At 46.7% G+C, this 17847-nt stretch overlaps 3 protein-coding genes across 5 annotated transcripts; 2 read left to right on the plus strand and 1 right to left on the minus strand.

Annotated features, from left to right (window-relative positions):
* Nucleotides 1-430: 430 nt before the first annotated feature.
* Nucleotides 431-4989, minus strand: LOC112872594 (branched-chain amino acid aminotransferase 2, chloroplastic-like). Of its 2 annotated transcripts, none has more exons than XM_025935648.1 (10): nucleotides 4719-4989; nucleotides 4429-4517; nucleotides 4120-4294; nucleotides 3804-3980; nucleotides 3580-3711; nucleotides 3215-3313; nucleotides 2627-2743; nucleotides 1860-1955; nucleotides 1194-1306; nucleotides 431-845 (listed from the first exon to the last, which is right to left on the minus strand). In XM_025935648.1, exons 1-10 carry the CDS (start codon nucleotides 4824-4826, stop codon nucleotides 728-730), a joined length of 1224 nt encoding a protein of 407 aa, XP_025791433.1. In that variant the 5' UTR covers nucleotides 4827-4989; the 3' UTR covers nucleotides 431-727. The 2 variants fall into 2 exon arrangements, with proteins under 2 accessions (XP_025791433.1, XP_025791435.1); XM_025935650.1 differs by having other exon boundaries at nucleotides 4439-4517; nucleotides 4719-4879.
* A 2767-nt stretch (nucleotides 4990-7756) lies between these two features.
* LOC112872590 (UDP-N-acetylmuramoyl-L-alanyl-D-glutamate--2,6-diaminopimelate ligase MurE homolog, chloroplastic) lies at nucleotides 7757-13746 on the plus strand. The gene is made up of 5 exons (XM_025935642.1): nucleotides 7757-9616; nucleotides 9772-9888; nucleotides 9985-10160; nucleotides 12955-13100; nucleotides 13353-13746. The coding sequence occupies exons 1-5, from the start codon at nucleotides 7798-7800 to the stop codon at nucleotides 13369-13371; spliced, it is 2277 nt and encodes a 758-aa protein (XP_025791427.1). The 5' UTR covers nucleotides 7757-7797; the 3' UTR covers nucleotides 13372-13746.
* LOC112872593 (U-box domain-containing protein 33-like) lies at nucleotides 13532-17579 on the plus strand. Of its 2 annotated transcripts, none has more exons than XM_025935646.1 (9): nucleotides 13532-13651; nucleotides 14828-15027; nucleotides 15501-15622; nucleotides 15794-15915; nucleotides 16018-16134; nucleotides 16219-16309; nucleotides 16397-16537; nucleotides 16649-17056; nucleotides 17164-17579. In XM_025935646.1, exons 2-9 carry the CDS (start codon nucleotides 14874-14876, stop codon nucleotides 17362-17364), a joined length of 1356 nt encoding a protein of 451 aa, XP_025791431.1. In that variant the 5' UTR covers nucleotides 13532-13651; nucleotides 14828-14873; the 3' UTR covers nucleotides 17365-17579. The 2 variants fall into 2 exon arrangements, with proteins under 2 accessions (XP_025791431.1, XP_025791432.1); XM_025935647.1 differs by having other exon boundaries at nucleotides 16030-16134.
* The last annotated feature ends 268 nt before the right edge of the window (nucleotides 17580-17847 follow it).

The raw sequence follows: 17847 nt of genomic DNA on the forward strand, positions 1-17847 counted from the left end.
GATTTGTGGGATAAGTTAATAGGAATAAGCTAGTTTTCCTAGCTCCTATCATCCTGGTTCATTTATAAGAAACACTTCACATAGCCTACAAACGGTTCTTATCGAAACACAATTTGGCAGAGCTCCCGTCATAATCAACTTGGGAGCTCTCCAAACATGACCCCTTTTTTTTTTAGAGTAACATGACCTTGATACCATGGTCACTTTAAAATTCAATTCGTGCACGTCGAACCAGACGGAAGAGATCCTTCCTCTTCTTTCCAGTACATGTAAAAAAACCGCTCCCAGGCTGTTGCGATGCCTAGTCTGGCCTGAAATGAGGTAAAACTTTTTCGTGGTCGGGCCAAATCCGCTCAAGACCATAGCAGGCACGACTTCACGGTTGAGGACGAGGTCTGCTTCCAATTCTCAATGGAGCGGTATATACAGGTTGCTAAAAGTTGAACGCCATGACTTTTCGAATCCCAATGTAGATTACACAGTATATGATTCTTTTTATGTCACTGCAGTGCTAGTCCGAAAACAGAACTGAAGGGTACACGCAATTATAGTTTAAGCTGACGCCATGCACCAATACCTACGGAATATATAGCAGGAGCTACACTCCGATCGATGCTACAAAACTGAAGGGTACAGAGCTACTTATGACCATATCATTGATCTAGATGGATATCTTGCAAACCCATCTATGCGACGAAGGCAGATTCGATATGCTAATGGCCTGATGCTAGTTCAGTTGCATAGTCCAGCCCATCCAGTCCTCTGTTTGACCCATCTGGAGACTCGTCAGTGAAGTATACAGCTGCTGAGACACGACGCCAACACCTTGGTGCCCATATTCCACCCTGCAAGATGAAATTCATTGGATGTAGTAACAAAAATGGGGTGAAGAATGCAAAGTGAAACTAGGTCCAGAGAGGCTAATATCCCTACCACCAATATTCCCAGTATATGATATAAATAACTGATCGTAAACAAAATGATTGGGAGTAGAACATAAAGCAACTATTGCTGGGGTGCTTGCCCATCATATGGTTTATAAGGAGCACATTAAATAGTTTGGGTCATGTATTCAAGGAACTATACATGATATGGGTGTCAGCTAATTTTTGTTAGGCACAATTTAAACTTGATGCAACTAAACAAATATTTCAGTTAAAAAGTCAGCTCTCAAGCAGAGATGTATGTTTCACCTTTTCCCTTGATACGTTATACTCCCAACAGGAGACACTACAACAGCAGTTCCCGTGCAAAACACTTCATCAGCATCAAGCAATTCATCCACTGACACAAGCCGCTCCTCAACCTTCCGAATAAATGAGAAAACATTAATTAAGATTGCACCAACCATTTGAGAACATAATCAATACTTGTCAGTGACAGTTCATATATGACCCAGGCACCTAGTTAGAGCATCTCCAGCAGATTACTCATCTCTCTCCTCAATACCAAAAAACTGTTCTTTTGGTAATGGGAGGTGCTCCAGCAGATTACCAATTCCATCGCCAATACCAAAAAATTTTTGGCGGTCGCCAAAACACACCTCCCTCTTGCTCAAATGTAGGGGGATTCCTCCCTGCACCCTATCCATTGAGTAATCTGCTGTGGCACTCACTACCAAAAATACAAAAAGTGCTATTGGCAATGGAGAGAGAAAATATATAGGATATGGGAGATGAGTAATCTACTGGAGATGCTCTTAGCACACTTAAGCTCACTGCTTCAGGTCCAAAGCTAGTGCCAAGTTATTAAAGCAAAGGCACTGAAGTTATAATAACAGGCAAATGATTATCCTCAACATAACACACTGATACTTAACCATCTCATTGTTGGAATCATAGGTTTGACAGGTGATTTACCTGGAAGCCCTTGCTCACAGCAACATCAATTATACTTTTCCTTGTGATGCCAGGTAATATTGTTCCTTTTATTGCTGGGGTAGAAATAACATTGCCCTGGTAGAAGACATGCATAATCAATTGCTGAACTGGATATCCTCGATCAAAAGCAGGAAGTAGTTTTTATATGCTTTTCAAACACAAGTTGAGCAGGACATTCAAAAGCACACAACAACAGTGACAATATAATCCTGCAATGTGCTAAGCAGCCAAGTCTGGCCGAATGTATTAGGTAGAGAATAGAGCTCAACCAGGTGGCACTACATACTATTGAACAGCCATACCATTCTTGCATGAGAAAACCTTTATCTTTGTGTTCAAAGTAGTCCTTGACTGTAGAACAATCCACAATCAATGTGTGACAGACATTCTTCTGGTTTTCATTAAGGTGATTAGCGACAAAAGGCTTATGCATGGTAGCATGTTCAGTCAGAAAGACTGAGGTCTCGATAAAAACGACGTGGTGCAAAAATCTCTTATCCTACATTACTGCAAGAGCACACTTGAGACACCAATAGATGTGAATATCAACTACACTCTCATGAAAGAGATGTTTCTTGACAAGAATGACTTTCAAGACAGAAACACTTCAGATTCAAGCCATCTAACGTTGCTGACACACATTAGCTTGTCTGACTAGTAGCTTGCAGAACTTGAAACTCATTACTAGACTTTGTTCATTAAGCTTCAATACGAAATAAAAGGTGCAGCAGATATCACAATCTTACCTTGACAACAAAAATATTACATGAAGAAACTTCTTCAAGATATTTTTTGTGAACCGCATCCAAGTAGAGAACATCAGAATAACCTTTCTCCTTTGCAATTTTCTGTGCCATCAACACCTATGCAATGACAAGAAAACATGCTTTAAAGTCACTTGGTATAATATAAGGATATTTAATGTATCATTTAAATTAACAATAATATAATAGATAACAACTATCCATGAGACTGGCTACAGTTTCATAAAAAATTGTGGAAGGAAATGCGATATGTTTCAGTAGCCAAGATGCATGGAATGTATATTATCTGGGTTGCATTGTTTCATTTTTAGGAAATCTCCCCATGACTCCCTGACATTATTCCATCTGAGCTTCAGCTTTTACCATTCCACAGCATGGCAGCGATCAATAATTCTTCTTATCACACATTCTATTCAATCAACTCCTTGGCATGTTCTTTTCCTTTGAATATTTTAAGCACAAAATCGTCACATTTGGAGGTAAGCAAGAAAGTATCAGAGAGCAAAGCTCAAGAAATAGCAGTCTTGTAGCTTCCATAACTTGCACAACAATGTAGTATAGCAGAATTACCGAAGCATAATTTCCAATGGTCTTCACAGATCCAGTTCCACCAGGAGTGGCACGATGAAACTTGTCTTCAACTATCAAATTTATCGGTGCCAAACCTTCCTGCAGAAACCAGCGAACGTATTTAACAAACACTCCTAAGTTTGATCCCCTGATAATTCCATATGTTATCAACTAATAACAATTCCACAATAACCATAATTCTAGTTTCGCATAACTTCTATATCACAGCGCAGTTGCCACAGGGCATGTAGCACAAGTTTGCAGTTTGTAAGACTATGTCACTACCTAATCTAATGATTATTTGTTTATGTCAAATATCTTACGAAAATAGTGGAAGCATGTGTTTTAAAGAAAACTCTACCAACCTTAAAGTAGTTGCCAACAGGGGAGACAAATATAATGAATGTATACTCAGGAGCAGGTGCAAGACCAAGAACAGCCCCACTTCCCATAAGTAGGGGTCTAAGATACAGAGAACCTTTACCAGTAGGAGGCACCTGAAAGTATAAGATATTCATGAACCAATCAAAACATGAGTAATGATTTAAAACACTACGGAATTATCCAGACTTTCTAGCAATGAACTAACCCATCTCTTATTTGCTAGAACGGTTTGTTTTACAGCATCAACAAACTGCTCGACGGAAGGTGCAGGCATGCACATCCTCTCAGCACCAGTTTGCATCCTCAAAGCATTTTCCTTCGGGCGAAATAATAAGATGGACCCATCAGGTTTCCTATATGCCTTTAGGCCCTCAAACAATCCCTACAAATCAGAATCTCCACATCATTTTACTGCAACCATAGAGAATTTATGCCTTCAAAAGGTTATCTTTCCATAATCATCAACTAATCGAATCTACAAGAGAATTTATGAAGCAAATGGTTCTATAACCCTTACTAACCTGTCCATAGTTTAGGACTCCAGAAGATGGGTTCAGTGCTATGGGTCCAAATGGCACCAATTCACCCTCGGAAAATTTCCCATCCTGCCCGCATTTTGCAATATACATGTAGTCAGTTTGCACAAGCCCAAAACCAAGGTTCTCCCAGTCCAAATCAACTATTTCAGATGTTTGCCTGCTAAGCAGTAAGAGTCATGCTGTCAGAAGGTTATTCTTTACTTAATCAAGACACCAACAAAACACCCATGGATAATTCAATGCAAGCAAATCTCCACGACGACAGATGCAGTTGGCAGGAAGATCACGTACGAGTAGTTACTTGCTAGAGAAGCTCCGCATCTTCTCACTGGCCTAGCCTTTAGTGGGAGTGACGATATGGAATAAAGACGATTCTGGATCTGCACCAGGAAGCACTACATATTAGATTATTAAACACATGTGCATAAAGGAGTGAAAACACTTCAATGACACCTCATATTCCTCTTCTCCCAAAATTCCTCACTTTCCACTCCTGATCAATCGCCAGATTCGACGAATCCACAAATAAAGGGGGCATCTCAGTGCACACACCACAACGCAGGCACGAGTACAAAACCAACCTGAATAGACGGCGGTGATGGCGGCGGCGAGAGGGGTAGACGGGGCCGCTGGCCCGCGAGCGGCGCGGCGGCGAGGAGGGCGCCGTGAGAGGCGACGCTGTACTCCATCTCCTGAGAAGTTATCGCAGTGCGACCCGCGTGGGCTTTGCTCAGCGGGGCCTAGGGTTTCGCCGCGGCGGCGGCGGCTGGGACGGCGGCGGAAGAGGGTGGGGAGACTGGAGATGGGAGGAAGGAGATGACGTCCAAATCGTGCTGGAATTGCGAGTTGCGAGTCCAAATCGGTTGACACCACGGGCAGTAATCTGCACGCCGACCTGATCCAGGCTACTCTGACCGACCTACGGGGCCCGCAGGAACGTGGGCCCACAGAGCAGTGTCTATATTTAGGGCCGGGATGTGCGCGCCATGGTTACCAAATGAGGGGTGCCAAGTCGTCCGGCAGCCGGAAAAGTTTTATCCACATGGTTTTCTGGCGAACGGGCCCATGAGCTCGCGCTTTCTGGTGCTTGTGGCTGCCGTGCGTTGGGACAGCCACATGTACAGTGAAATGTGCCACGCTCGGATTTGTCCTGTTTTAAAAATTGCTTGGACATAGTATCAACTAGAAATCCCTGGACGCGGACGCGGCCATCTTTGATGCCGGCCAATGATAATTTGTTTTCTGTGTCCAGGACACCACCAGGATGTGGTTTTGTCCTGCACTCCGGTGGCGCTCGCTGCAGGAGGGCGGGGGGATGCTCGGGATATCGTGGACACGCGGCAATGGCGGCCGCGAGCTCCAGCGAGGCGAGGGGGCGGGAGCGGTCGAGTTCTGGAGTGAGGCCACGAGCAGGTGCGAGGCGAGACAACGACCTTGGCCACGTCCGGATCACTTGATCAGCTCCAATGGAACCTCCACAGTGGCCTTCACGGACGAGCAGTTCGTTGCCGGTGTGTTGCTCTTGCTGATGAGCCTATTCACGCAGCTGCAGTCTCATGCTTAATAAATACGTTCAGGTTGGTGATTTCAGATTGGAGAGTGGCACTTAGTAAAGCTACATGACAAGATTTGGGATTTTAAGATCTACCATTATTTTTCTACTAATTTGGAAACTTACTTGAATGCACAAGTGTTAACATGCCTCAACAACTATTCATCTTCTTGACACAAGCCCGTAGCAAAAGAGAGGATTGGCGGATTGGCCAGTGCCTAGTTGCTTTTGCTTACGCCATGCTTCCTAGAGCAGCACACTGTAGTGCCTGCAAACAGGAGAGGCACCAAACCAGCAGTGTCCGTGGTAGTAATTCCAAGAGCTCAAGAGTAAAGATGCGTCTCTCAGACATTTGACTGATCGAGCACTTGCTGAGCAGCTACTGTTTGAACGGTGATGCCCCACGCCTTGCCTCAATTGTTACGTTCCCAAGTGGCCTCGCGCCTCTGTCAGCGCTACGCTGCCGCCGCGGCTGCTCCACACCTAAATTCGCCCGCAACATGGCGATATATCGAGATACGAAGAGAAGCAGAAGTATCTCCTGGTAGCCATCCAAGAGCGCCGCGATGGCCAGAGCTCGGCCGTGGGCAAGCATAACAAATCACGAAACCGCTGCGAGCGCAGCGTGGGCCACCGTTCATGCGCCACTGGGAAGAGGAGGGCTGACAGGGAACGACGAGACGAGTTGCTCGCCTGCCTGGTCATGCCTGGTCACGGAATGTTGCGAGAGTGCTTGAGCGGAGAACATGGACGGATGGACCGACGGTCCGATCTAACGCATCGGAGTATCTAGTGGCTGGTATTCGCCGGCGACGCAGCCCAATGAGGTTGCTCGGTTTGAGCCTAGATTTTGTGTTTTGAAGATTAAATATACTCCTCCGTCCTGAAATATAAGATATTTAGTTAGTTTTAAGTTTTTTTAAAGCTAGTTGGTTTTAAGTTAAAGTAGTTTAAATTTAACTAAATTTGTAGAGAAAAATATTTATATAGATATTATAAAATTAAAAGTTACCATAATATACATTGATCACCGTGCAATCGAACTGTATCTATGATCTTGTACTCGTGAATGTTGATAAGATCATTTATATATAACAATATAATAGTAACATCTTACGATTCTATAATCTTATTAGAAGAGGAGACGTTTCCAAGCGCTTGATACGTTATATAACATGAGCTTTGGACAATAACTAAAAGTAGCTTGAATGCTATTTACACAGTTGACTTTGTGCACAATTATTTTGTCTACTCCCCATCCTGAAATATAAGATATTTTAATTTGTTCTAAGTTAAATTGGTTTAAGTTTGACTAAGTTTATAGAGAAGAGTAATAATATTTTTAGTGTAGAATAAGAATAATTAGATCCATTATGAAGTATATCTTTATAATTTAGACTAAATTAAATAGAAAGAGCAATGTGCACTTAAGATCGTTTAGCTTTTTCATGATTCTTGTACAATTTCACAAAACTCTCAAACTGAATAGACCCTCAACCTTTTAAGCTCGTTCATCACAAGTGAGTTTTGTTAACTTAGATGCTATCTTTGGTAATCTATACATCTAAAATTCTAAATGAGAAGAAGCTCTTTGTTAACTTAGATGCTATATTTGATAATTTATACATCTAAAATTCTAAACGAGATTAAGAGAAAAGTTGAGCCCGTCACATTTTACTTGAACACGAACATGGTTTTACTACTATTCCACATTAAATTATAAGAATTTCATGCTACATGGTTTTTGGAATGTAGGATTCCATGAACCGGTGTCCGATGGCGTTGCAGAATCTAGCCATACAAAAACCGTTCAGAAAATACAAAGCGTAAACAGAAAAATAAAACAAGGGTGAAAGCATAATCAGCAAACACAGGAAGCCCAGCGCCCCAGCCCAAAGCTCAGGTCCACGGTCCACCAACAACCAGGCCCGGGTCACAAATTTCAAAATTCAGCCCAGCAGCAGCAACTCGGGAAACGCAACGCAAACCCCGCACGGCCACCACCCGACTCTATCTCATCCCCTCTTTCTTCTTCCCAGTCCCCCCTCCCCAATCCAAAACCCCCACCAACACAGCGACAGCAAGCACTAACCCCCAGCCAGCCTCCCATGGCTACGGCCCCCCTCGCCTTCCGCCTCCCCTTCCCCTTCCCCTCCGCGTCCCGCCCGCCTCCTCCCAGGACCCTGGCGGCCCCGCCGGCCCCGCGCCGCCTTCCTCCGCGCCTCGCCGCCGGGGCCACGCGACGGTTTCGTCCGCCCACCGCGGATGACGAGCCCCCAGAGGCCGCGGAGGATTCGTCCCACGGCCTCAACCGCTACGACCAGCTTGCACGCAGCGTCGAGCGCGCCCGGAGCCGGCAGCCAGAGATCACCCCCGACCACCCGCTCTTCTCGTCTCCCTCCACGGACGGCGGCGCTGGCGGCGGGAGCTACGATCCCGACGACGAGTTCTTCGACGAGATCGACCGCGCCATTGCCGAGAAGAGGGAGGATTTCACCCGGCGTGGGCTCATCAAGCCGTCCCCTGCTTCGCCGCCGCCGTCGCAGCCCGAGGAGGGCCTCGCCGACGAGCTCTCCTCCGAGGAGGTGATCGACCTCGACGAGATTCGGAAGCTGCAGGGACTCAGTGTTGTGTCCGTGGCGGACGAAGAGGACGAGGAGGCGGAGGGGGGCGAGGACGAGGATGGAGACAATGGCTTGCCGCTCGACGAGGATGAGGAAGGCTTTGATGTGGCCGAGGAGCTCGGGCTCGAAGGGGCCAGGATGCGGCAGCCGGCCTTCCGCATGACGCTTGCCGAGCTCCTCGACGAGAGCAAGCTCGTCCCGGTGGCCGTGACGGGCGACCAGGATGTCGCGCTTGCGGGGGTGCAGAGCGACGCCAGCCTTGTGGCCGCGGGTGACCTCTTTGTGTGCGTGGGAGAGGAGGGGCTCGGGGGCCTCACCGAGGCCGACAAGCGAGGGGCCGTTGCCGTCGTAGCCGATCAGGACGTCAACATCGAGGGCACCCTGGCCTGCCGTGCGCTGGTCATTGTGGACGACATTGCGACCGCGCTCCGGGTGCTCCCAGCCTGCCTCTACAGGCGGCCGTCCACGGACATGGCGGTGATAGGTGTCACTGGCACGGATGGAGTCACTACCACAACTCACCTCGTCAAAGCAGTGTATGAGGCCATGGGGGTGAGGACTGGCATGGTGGGAGTTCTTGGGGCCTATGCTTTCGGCAGCAACAAGCTTGATGCGCGACCTGAATCATCTGGTGACCCCATTGCCGTGCAGAAGCTGATGGCGACTATGTTACACAATGGCGCTGAGGCAGTTGTGTTGGAGACAGCCACTGATGGGATGCCTCCACCTGGTGTGGACAGTGAGATAGATTATGACATTGCCGTGCTGACTAATGTTAGGCACACTGATGGGGAGGGTAGCATGACATATGAGGAGTATATGAGCAGCATGGGTTCTCTGTTCTCCAGAATGGTGGACCCTGAGCGCCATCGTAAAGTGGTAAACATCGATGATCCAAGTGCCCCATTCTTCGCTGCACAAGGGGCGCATGATGTCCCTGTGGTGACATATTCGTTTGAGAACAAGAAGGCTGATGTGCACACCCTCAAATACCAGCTTTCCCTGTTTGAGACAGAGGTTTTGGTACAGACACCGCATGGGATCCTCGAGATCTCCTCGGGGCTGCTTGGAAGGGACAACATCTACAACATCCTTGCAACTGTGGCAGTTGGTATTGCAGTGGGCGCGCCACTGGAGGACATAGTCAGGGGCATAGAAGAGGTGGATGGTATCCCAGGCCGGTGTGAGCTAATTGATGAGGAGCAAGCATTCGGGGTGATTGTTGATCATGCGAGGACACCAGAAGCTTTGTCAAGGCTTCTGGATGGTGTAAGGGAGCTGGGCCCACGCCGGATTGTCACTGGTATGATAATTTCTTCTGTTTGTTAACATTGCACCCTGCCTACACAGAGTTGTATTAGTCTTGAATTGTTGATTAGTTGTACGTGGTGCTATATTCTCATTATTATTCTGGTTATAGCACATGAACTTAACCTCCTGCTATGCTGTTCTATTTAGTTGTTGGATGTTGTGGTGAGAAAGAAAGAGGGAAGAGGCCGGTGATGACAAAGATTGCAGCTGAGAAAAGTGATGTTGTCATGTTGACATCAGACAATCCTGCAAATGAAGATCCATGTATATTCATAATTAATATCTAAAATTTAGATCATATGTGAGATAAATCCATACTGTGCTGAATTTCACACAATTTTTTTGTTCTATTCTGAACAGTGGATATCCTGGATGATATGTTGGTGGGTGTAGGCTGGACCATGGAAGAATACTTGAAATATGGTGCTAACGATTATTATCCACCCCTTCCAAATGGACATAGGCTCTTCCTACATGACATTAGAAGAGTTGCAGTACGAGCTGCTGTTGCAATGGGCGAACAAGGCGATGTGGTGGTATGTTTTCTCCAAAGCTTCCTGTTATCAGGAAGATTTCTCTGTAGCTGAGTCTCTGTCCATATAACTGTGTTGTGAAGAAATTTTAAAACTGGTAGGCCTAGTTCCCCATGCATACATCTTTTACAGAAATGCTTACATAAGCTGACATTAACCCTAATATGTTCAGTATACAGGAGTTAAATAATATAGTCCCAGTCTCTGTAGAGAGGATTTGGGAGAGCACCTCACACCCTAATTGGGGGGGGGGGGGAGGGGGAGGTGACTGTGTATTATATATATATATATATATAGAGAGAGAGAGAGAGAGAGAGACAGAGAGAGAGAGAGAGAGAGAGAGAGTGAGCCATGACTAGTATACATGGAAGGAGAATACAAGGTACAAGGGGGAAATTCCTGGCTATACATTTCCTAATACCCTCCCGCAGTCGCAGCGGGAGGATCCCGGACGCAAAGACTGGACCTAAAGTCAGTGAACAACTGGTGAGAGGACAGAACGTGTAGAACACGAACTTGGCCCAGAGCGACCTTCTCGCGGACGAAGTGGATGTCGATCTTGATGGTGCGACAATGATGGATAGGGTTGGCGGTCATGTAGACCGCGCTGACGCTGTTGCAATAGCCATCGGGACGTGGAGCTCCGGGAGAAGTTGGCATAGCCAACAACACTTGACGATAACGTGGGCGGCAACACGGTACTTCACTTCAGCACTAGAGCGAGAGATGGTGGTCTGGCGCTTGGATGACCAAGACACCAAGTTGTCGCCGAGGAAGACACAGAAGCCGGACGTAGAGTGTCTGGAGTCAAGGCAGCCAACCCTATCCGCGACAGAGTAAGCTGTCAGTGACTTGACGGGACCGGTGCCGATGTAGAGGCAAGACGCTAGGTTGCCTTTCACGTAGCGCAGGATGCGCTTGATCAGCGGGGGATGGGGCTCACGAGGATCATGCATGAAAAGGCACACCTGCTGAACGGCTTAAGCCAGGTCCGGTCGATTCAACGTGAGGTACTAAAGTGCTCCGGTGATGCTCCTGTACTCTGAGGGATCTGCAACTGCGGCACCATCCATGGCTGAGAGCTTGGCCCGAGTGTCCACTGGAGTCGACGTGGAGTGACACTCGGCCATGCCTGCGCGCTGGAGGGGGTCGACGGCGTACTGTCGCTGTGAGAGAAAGAGGCCGTTAGGGACTGCATGACGGAGATGCCGAGGAAGTGGTGGAGGTCGCCGAGGTCTGTCATGGCAAACTCGGAGTGGAGGCACTCCATGATGCGACGAAGGAGAGCTGGTGACGAAGCGGCGAGGATGATGTCATCTCGACGTAGAGGAGTAGATAGGCGGTGCTGGGTCCCTCTTTGCATACAAAGAGAGAGGTGTCCGATGTCGCCTCGATGAAGCCGAGCCGTTGAAGATATGTGGCAAAGCGCTGGTACCACGTGCGAGGGGCCTGCATGAGGCCGTAGAGGGACTTCTGCAGCAAACAAACATGATCAGGCGAGGCAGGGTCGACGAAGCCTAGTGGCCGCTGGCAGTAGACGGTCTCATCAAGGTGGCCATGAAGAAACGCGTTCTTCACTTCCAACTGGTGGATCGACCAGGTGCAGGAGACGGCGATGCTGAGGATGGCTCGGATCGTGGCAGGCTTGACGATGGGGCTGAAGATCTCGTCGTAGTCGATGCCGTGCCGTTGAGAGAACCCGCGAACCACCCAGCGGGCCTTGTGACGGGCGACGGTCTTCATCCTCTAGTAGTACTTCGTGATGCTGGAGTCGCCCTGCATCATGGAGTGGAACTCGTGATGCAGGAAGATGGCGCGCGGCTCCTTGTTGGCGTGGAACAGCCCTCCATTGCCGTCCACAATTCGAGGGTTGTCTGCTCATGCCCATCCATGGTGAGGTCGAGGATGACGTCGTCGATGAAGCCAAAGATCCAGCTACGGACGCAGCAATCCGCCTGATCCCAGGAGGGCCAGAGGGGATCGGTGGTCGGCGGCGTCGTGGAGGTGCCATCGATGTGTGGCTTGAGGCAGAAATTGCCACACATCGATTTGAAGAACGAAGCCCACTTGGTGTAGTCGGGATTCTTCATCACCAAGGTCACTAGGACGTGGGTCTTCGCTGACACGGTGGTGTATGGGTGGACGATCACCGGCGCGGCTGTGTCTGCAGTGGCGCCGCCACCAGCCGTAGGGGCCGTGCCTTGGCCCATGGCTGGCATGGTTACGTTGGCGGGGATGGGGGTGGTGCTCGACATGGCGCAGCAGGGGCGGCACCGGTGGGAAGGAGAAGGTGCAGCCGAGGCGGCGTAGGAGGGGAAGGCCGACGCGCTGCAGCCGAGGCGGCGCTGGAGAGGGAGGTTGGTGCACAGGTGGCGCCGGGGAGAGGTGGGCGCCCGTGATGATCACGCGGGCGATTTGAAAAAGTAAGGTTGCAGAAGGGATGAGCAGGATCAGGTAATCCCGGTCTGATACCATGTAGAGAGGATTTGGGAGAGCACCTCAACCCTAATGGGGGGGGGGGGGGGGGGGGCTGTATTTCCTAATAGTCTCATTAGTCACTATATGCCTTCTGTTGTCTGTTAGACTTTCTGTTGTCTGTGCGACAAGTAGTGGAAAGACAAGTAAACTATGTTACTATTATTGTGTTGCTATCTAGAAAAGTGGTAATTGATACATTAATGTTGTGATGACAAAGTAATCTTATTTCTTTAAACCATGCCAGTTATAATGCAGTAGAGTTCACTTTGTTCCCTTTTTTGGTTCATCGTGATCCTGACAGCTATGCTTCTCCCTTCAGGTTATCACTGGCAAAGGGAACGACACTTATCAGATTGAAGGCGATAAAAGTGAGTTTTTTGATGACAGGGAAGAGTGCCGAGAAGCATTACAATACGTTGATCAATTGCACCGAGCTGGAATTGACACCTCAGAGTTCCCTTGGCGGTATGTTTCTTCTAAATCACTAGTTACATCTCGTTCTTGTGAGTTTGGACTTATTGCCAGGTGGTTGAGCCCTTTCAAACATTTTTTCAAGTATTAATCATAACCTGTTAATTTTAAAACCTTAATTCCTTATAACTACCTCGCAATTGTGATTTCGCATGCAGATTCTATGAGAGCTTCACCTATTTGTATGAAATTTTCAACTCACATGAAAATCACCAATCTATTATTTTGCTCTCTTTGTTATCACAGGTTACCCGAAAGCCACTGATTTTTGTGTAGTCAAGATAGTCGAGTTTATCTACTCAAGGAGCAACGTCAGATTCCCAGTTTTACTGAGACAAGCTTTTCAAGGATAGGCTATTCAAGCCTTGCAAGAAAATTACTCCTGCAAGTGCTGAGTTTTCTAACCAAAGTGCTAACAACTAACAAAAAAACTAGCTTATCAATTATTCTGTTGTACTGCCAGATGGTCCATGGAACTTCCCATCTAGTAAATTGTGGTCGCTGTGATAGTGGATTGGTGAAGCATCCTGGTGTCAAAAAAGAATGTAAGGGCTTTCTGGCGTTACAATTTCAAAAACAGCATGCCCCATGGCAGTGAATATAAGATCTTTTGGAAGTTATCTTTTCTGTTATCATGCCATATATATTGAGCCTCACAGAATGTCTTTTTAGTTGACAATTCATCTAGATTGTTTCCTTTTTAGCTAACAATTCATCTAAATTATTCATAGCTAGTAACTAGCACTCTCTTTACTGAATCTAACAAATTACTCAGATAGAGTTTCAGCTCCTGAATTCCTGATAGATTTCATTTAGTGCCTACTCTTTGTACTACATGATGAAATCATCTGCGCTCTTAAGTCTTAAAACATATGAATGCTCGTGAATGGGGTCTAATGTCTGTGCCTACTTTATGCTACATTATTAGGTCAGCTGCATGCTTAATATAAGCTCATGAATAGTTTGTAGTGCCTGAATTTTCATTATGCACCAACCATTGTGTCCTATTGCACTCTATCATAATGTTGCTTATTCTGGTTATAGTAATGTCCATGCTACGTCTCAAAAAATCAGCTCCACATACTATCTGGAGTTCTGGACTATTTTGATCCTAGTAAAGTAACAGCTGAACTTTTTTCATAGGTAAATGTTTCATTTTGATTTTTCAGCTATATGTTAATGCTTGTTTATTGCATGATTGCTACTTGTCTATGTGCACTGGGCCTCTGATTTTATTATCAGGAATATGTAGCAAATCTTCCCACTTTTAAGACTATACAATACTGGTATTCTGCCATTCTACATGCACAGTATCATGTAATTAAATATTTTAACGCCAGATATTCCAACATGTCCATCCGATCATCTTGTACTTATAGCAGTATTTCCTTTCAATTTCTTTGTTGATGCTTCCAATTTCCTAGCTTCATGCCGTGTGCATTGCTCTCAATCAATTGAAACTTGAACCAGCAAAATATTGTATAGATGACTGGACGAGTCAGTCAACTGCACAGGGTTATGAAACGAGAATTTTTTTTGTCTGATGTGACAAGTGATCACACTGGGTCCAGACCCGCAGGTAGCCTGGGAACTTCCACCTTGTATCTGTATGTCACTGTCGCGTGCCATTGGCTTCCTCCTCGCATGGTGTCACTGTCCCGCGTCCAAAGTCTCTTGTATCTTATACAAGCCCAACGTCTGCGTGTTTCTTATGCCACCAGACAAGGTCTTTTAAACCGAGGCTTCACGGCGAACTCTGCGAAGAGGATGGCGGCAGCGACGGAGAAGGTGTTCGTCGCGCTGCCGGCAGAGTTCAAGGCGGGGCAGTCCACGCTATCGTGGGTTCTCAGCCATTTCGGCGGCAGCGGAGCCACTCTGGTGATCACACATGTGCATGTTCCACCGCAGACGATTCCAGTGAGTACGTGTTTCTTGATCTTATATGCTTTTAATTCGTTCTGTTGCTGAAGGAATTCGCAAATACTTGTTCCATTATTGTGGCCACGAGAACCGAGGCCATCGGCCACCATGAATTGATCATGATGTGTTGTGGGCCAACGTTTCCTGCAGTTTGCTCACTTCTCCTATTCCAATAAGGTGAAGCATGTCCAATCCAAAATTGTAGTAGCATTGTATCAGATTAAATAGGATATATACTAGTGAAATATTGGACCGCTATTTCATGTGATGGTAAAAAAGTGCCAGCCTAACCATCAGCCAAACTCTTCCTGTAGGCTGGAAATAATAACGATACCTTGCCTTTAGGGGTAAAATTAATCTATGATTTCTTTTCCAGAATATTACAAATTGTACCTGTACCTGCTGCAGAGATTTTAATTCTGCATGTGCTTGATGTGGTTAGATTATTTCATTAATTCTGTCTTTTTATGTCAGTGGGAGTCAAATTTCATTCTAGTAAATTGAGCCCGGAGCAAGTGAAATTGTTCAGAAGGATTGAGCGTGAAAAGGTGAACAAACAGCTAGATGGCTATGTTCATCAATGCTTGAGAATGAAGGTGCTATTTTGGTTCTTCCTCAAGTTTCATATATACTGTGTTAATGTGTCATATTCTTGTACATTTATCCTTCTCCAAGTGGTTTTGGCTTGCAGTTAAGCTTCATAGTTAGCATTAGGTTTCAAATGGAACAGGATGGCTGATAGGTCCCTAATGTTCTGTAAATTTCAGGTAAAATGTGAGAAATTAGTTTTTGAGAAGGAAGATGTAGTACATGGTCTGATTGAACTCATTGTCCTGCATAGAGTCACTAGGCTAGTTATGTCAGCTGCCACAGACAGACAATACTCAAGGTAAATCTGGCATAAGTGAATCCTGTTTTTTTTAATTAAAAATTCTGTTTCTGGTACTTAGGAGGTTATAAATCCATCATGTATGGAAACTTTATCTGTCAGCTCTGTTTTCAGAAAAATGGACAAACCTAAGTCTACGAAGGCAACAGAAATTATGCAGAGAGCTGATCCATCATGCAAGATTTGGTTTATTTGCAAGGGACAACTAGTATGTACCAGGTACAGTCTGAGGTGTAACTTTTGGATATCTGGTAGCTAATGAGTTAACGGGGTTCCAAATTCTGATCGAGTTTTCTATGATAGGGGTAAGGAGGTGGACACAGCATCATCAGTTACATCTTTGCTCCCTGATTTTGATCACCAAGCTCTGCAGCTAGTACCTTGCCAGAAAGAGGTGCGTGACTGAGAGAATGCAACGGCATCTCCTGATTCTGAAGATAATGGTGAGCTTATATTTTTATTTTCTATTACTGTTGTGTAGGACGACGTTCAGTCAGAATTGGGGTTACATGATGAGCTCAAAGAGGCATGCATAGCAGCTGAGAACTTGATGAAGAGAGCTCTAAACGAATCTTCTAGGCGCCAAAGGGCAGACGAGGAAGTGGTTTTAGCTATTCAGAAAGTATAGTACCTTGCCCTATACCACTTTCTTTCTTGAGAAGTAAACTATTCTTGTTAAATATTCTAGTTGCATACGTTTTTTAAATTTTGACCAGAACTTTGAACCTTCCAGGCAAATGAATACCAGGAGTTGTACTTGGAGGAAGTGAGAAAGCGCCAAGAGCTTGAAGAGGCTCTCGCAAGAGCGAACCTGGAAATCGCTCAGTTAAGACAAGCAAACCACCTGCCCATGGATGAGCAAAACACACCCCCCGACGAACTCCAAGAGGCAATTTCAGAGGGATTGACCTTTGAACGGCGCATTGTCGACATGGATGCCGTCCTCGCAACAGCCGGTCAAGTGACTGAGCCACAGAAGGAGCATGTCCCCATACAGATTGATCTTGACACTGGTGGCAGAGAACTGCAGGCGCCGCTCAGCCAATGCAAGCCGACCGCGTTCTCGCCGTCGTCAGTCATTCAGTCACCGTACGACGACGACTGCATCCCTGCTTCCTACTTCCTCTGCCCCATCCTTCAGGTTTGCATCCTCATAAGCACAATAAAGATACCTCACTTGTGATAATCTGGAATAATCTGTGGCACTGTGCAAGAGAGTTTCTGAGCTCGTCCCCATTGACTTCGCAGGAGCTCATGAGGGACCCTCACGTCGCGGCGGACGGGTTCACGTACGAGGCCGACGCCATCAGAGGCTGGCTTGACGGCGGCAGCGACGCCTCGCCCGTGACCGGGCAGCCGCTCGCGCACCGCGAGCTCGCGCCGAATTTCGCGCTTGGCGCCGTGATCCAAGACTACACGATGAGGCGGCGGCGGCACCGATTCTCGTGATGCCGTCGCGCTCCAGTTTTCTGTTTCCTATCCAGTGAACCGCGCTTGGTACATGGCAGATTCAGTTTTCGTGGCGCGGCCCTATTGCAGCCTTGTGTACTTAGGAGTACATTTTGTGTGTGTGTACGAGGTGAGCTGTTAGTATTAGATGGAAAGGGAATAACCGAATAAGAGGAGGAACAGATGTGACGCTATAAATATCTTTTTTAGGCAAATCACGAGAGCTTATATTATTCAGAAGTAGAATTACAATCTTTCCGCTATAAATAGCTATGGCTTGGGTTAGGAAACGCTAATTCCTGCGTGATGCGTGCAAGGTCGGCGACACCTCACACCCAAATCCTCTTTTGATCAATTCTGGAAGGCATCGGAATGGAGACCGCACGTGGAGAGGCAAATTCGCATGGCATGGGCCCTATACCAGATCGATGTCTTCACTTACACGTGGGACCATTATTAGCTTCCGACGTGTCAGGCCCGCGA

This window comes from Panicum hallii, chromosome 9, assembly GCF_002211085.1.
Source record: "Panicum hallii strain FIL2 chromosome 9, PHallii_v3.1, whole genome shotgun sequence".
NCBI classification, from domain to species: Eukaryota; Viridiplantae; Streptophyta; class Magnoliopsida; order Poales; family Poaceae; genus Panicum; species Panicum hallii.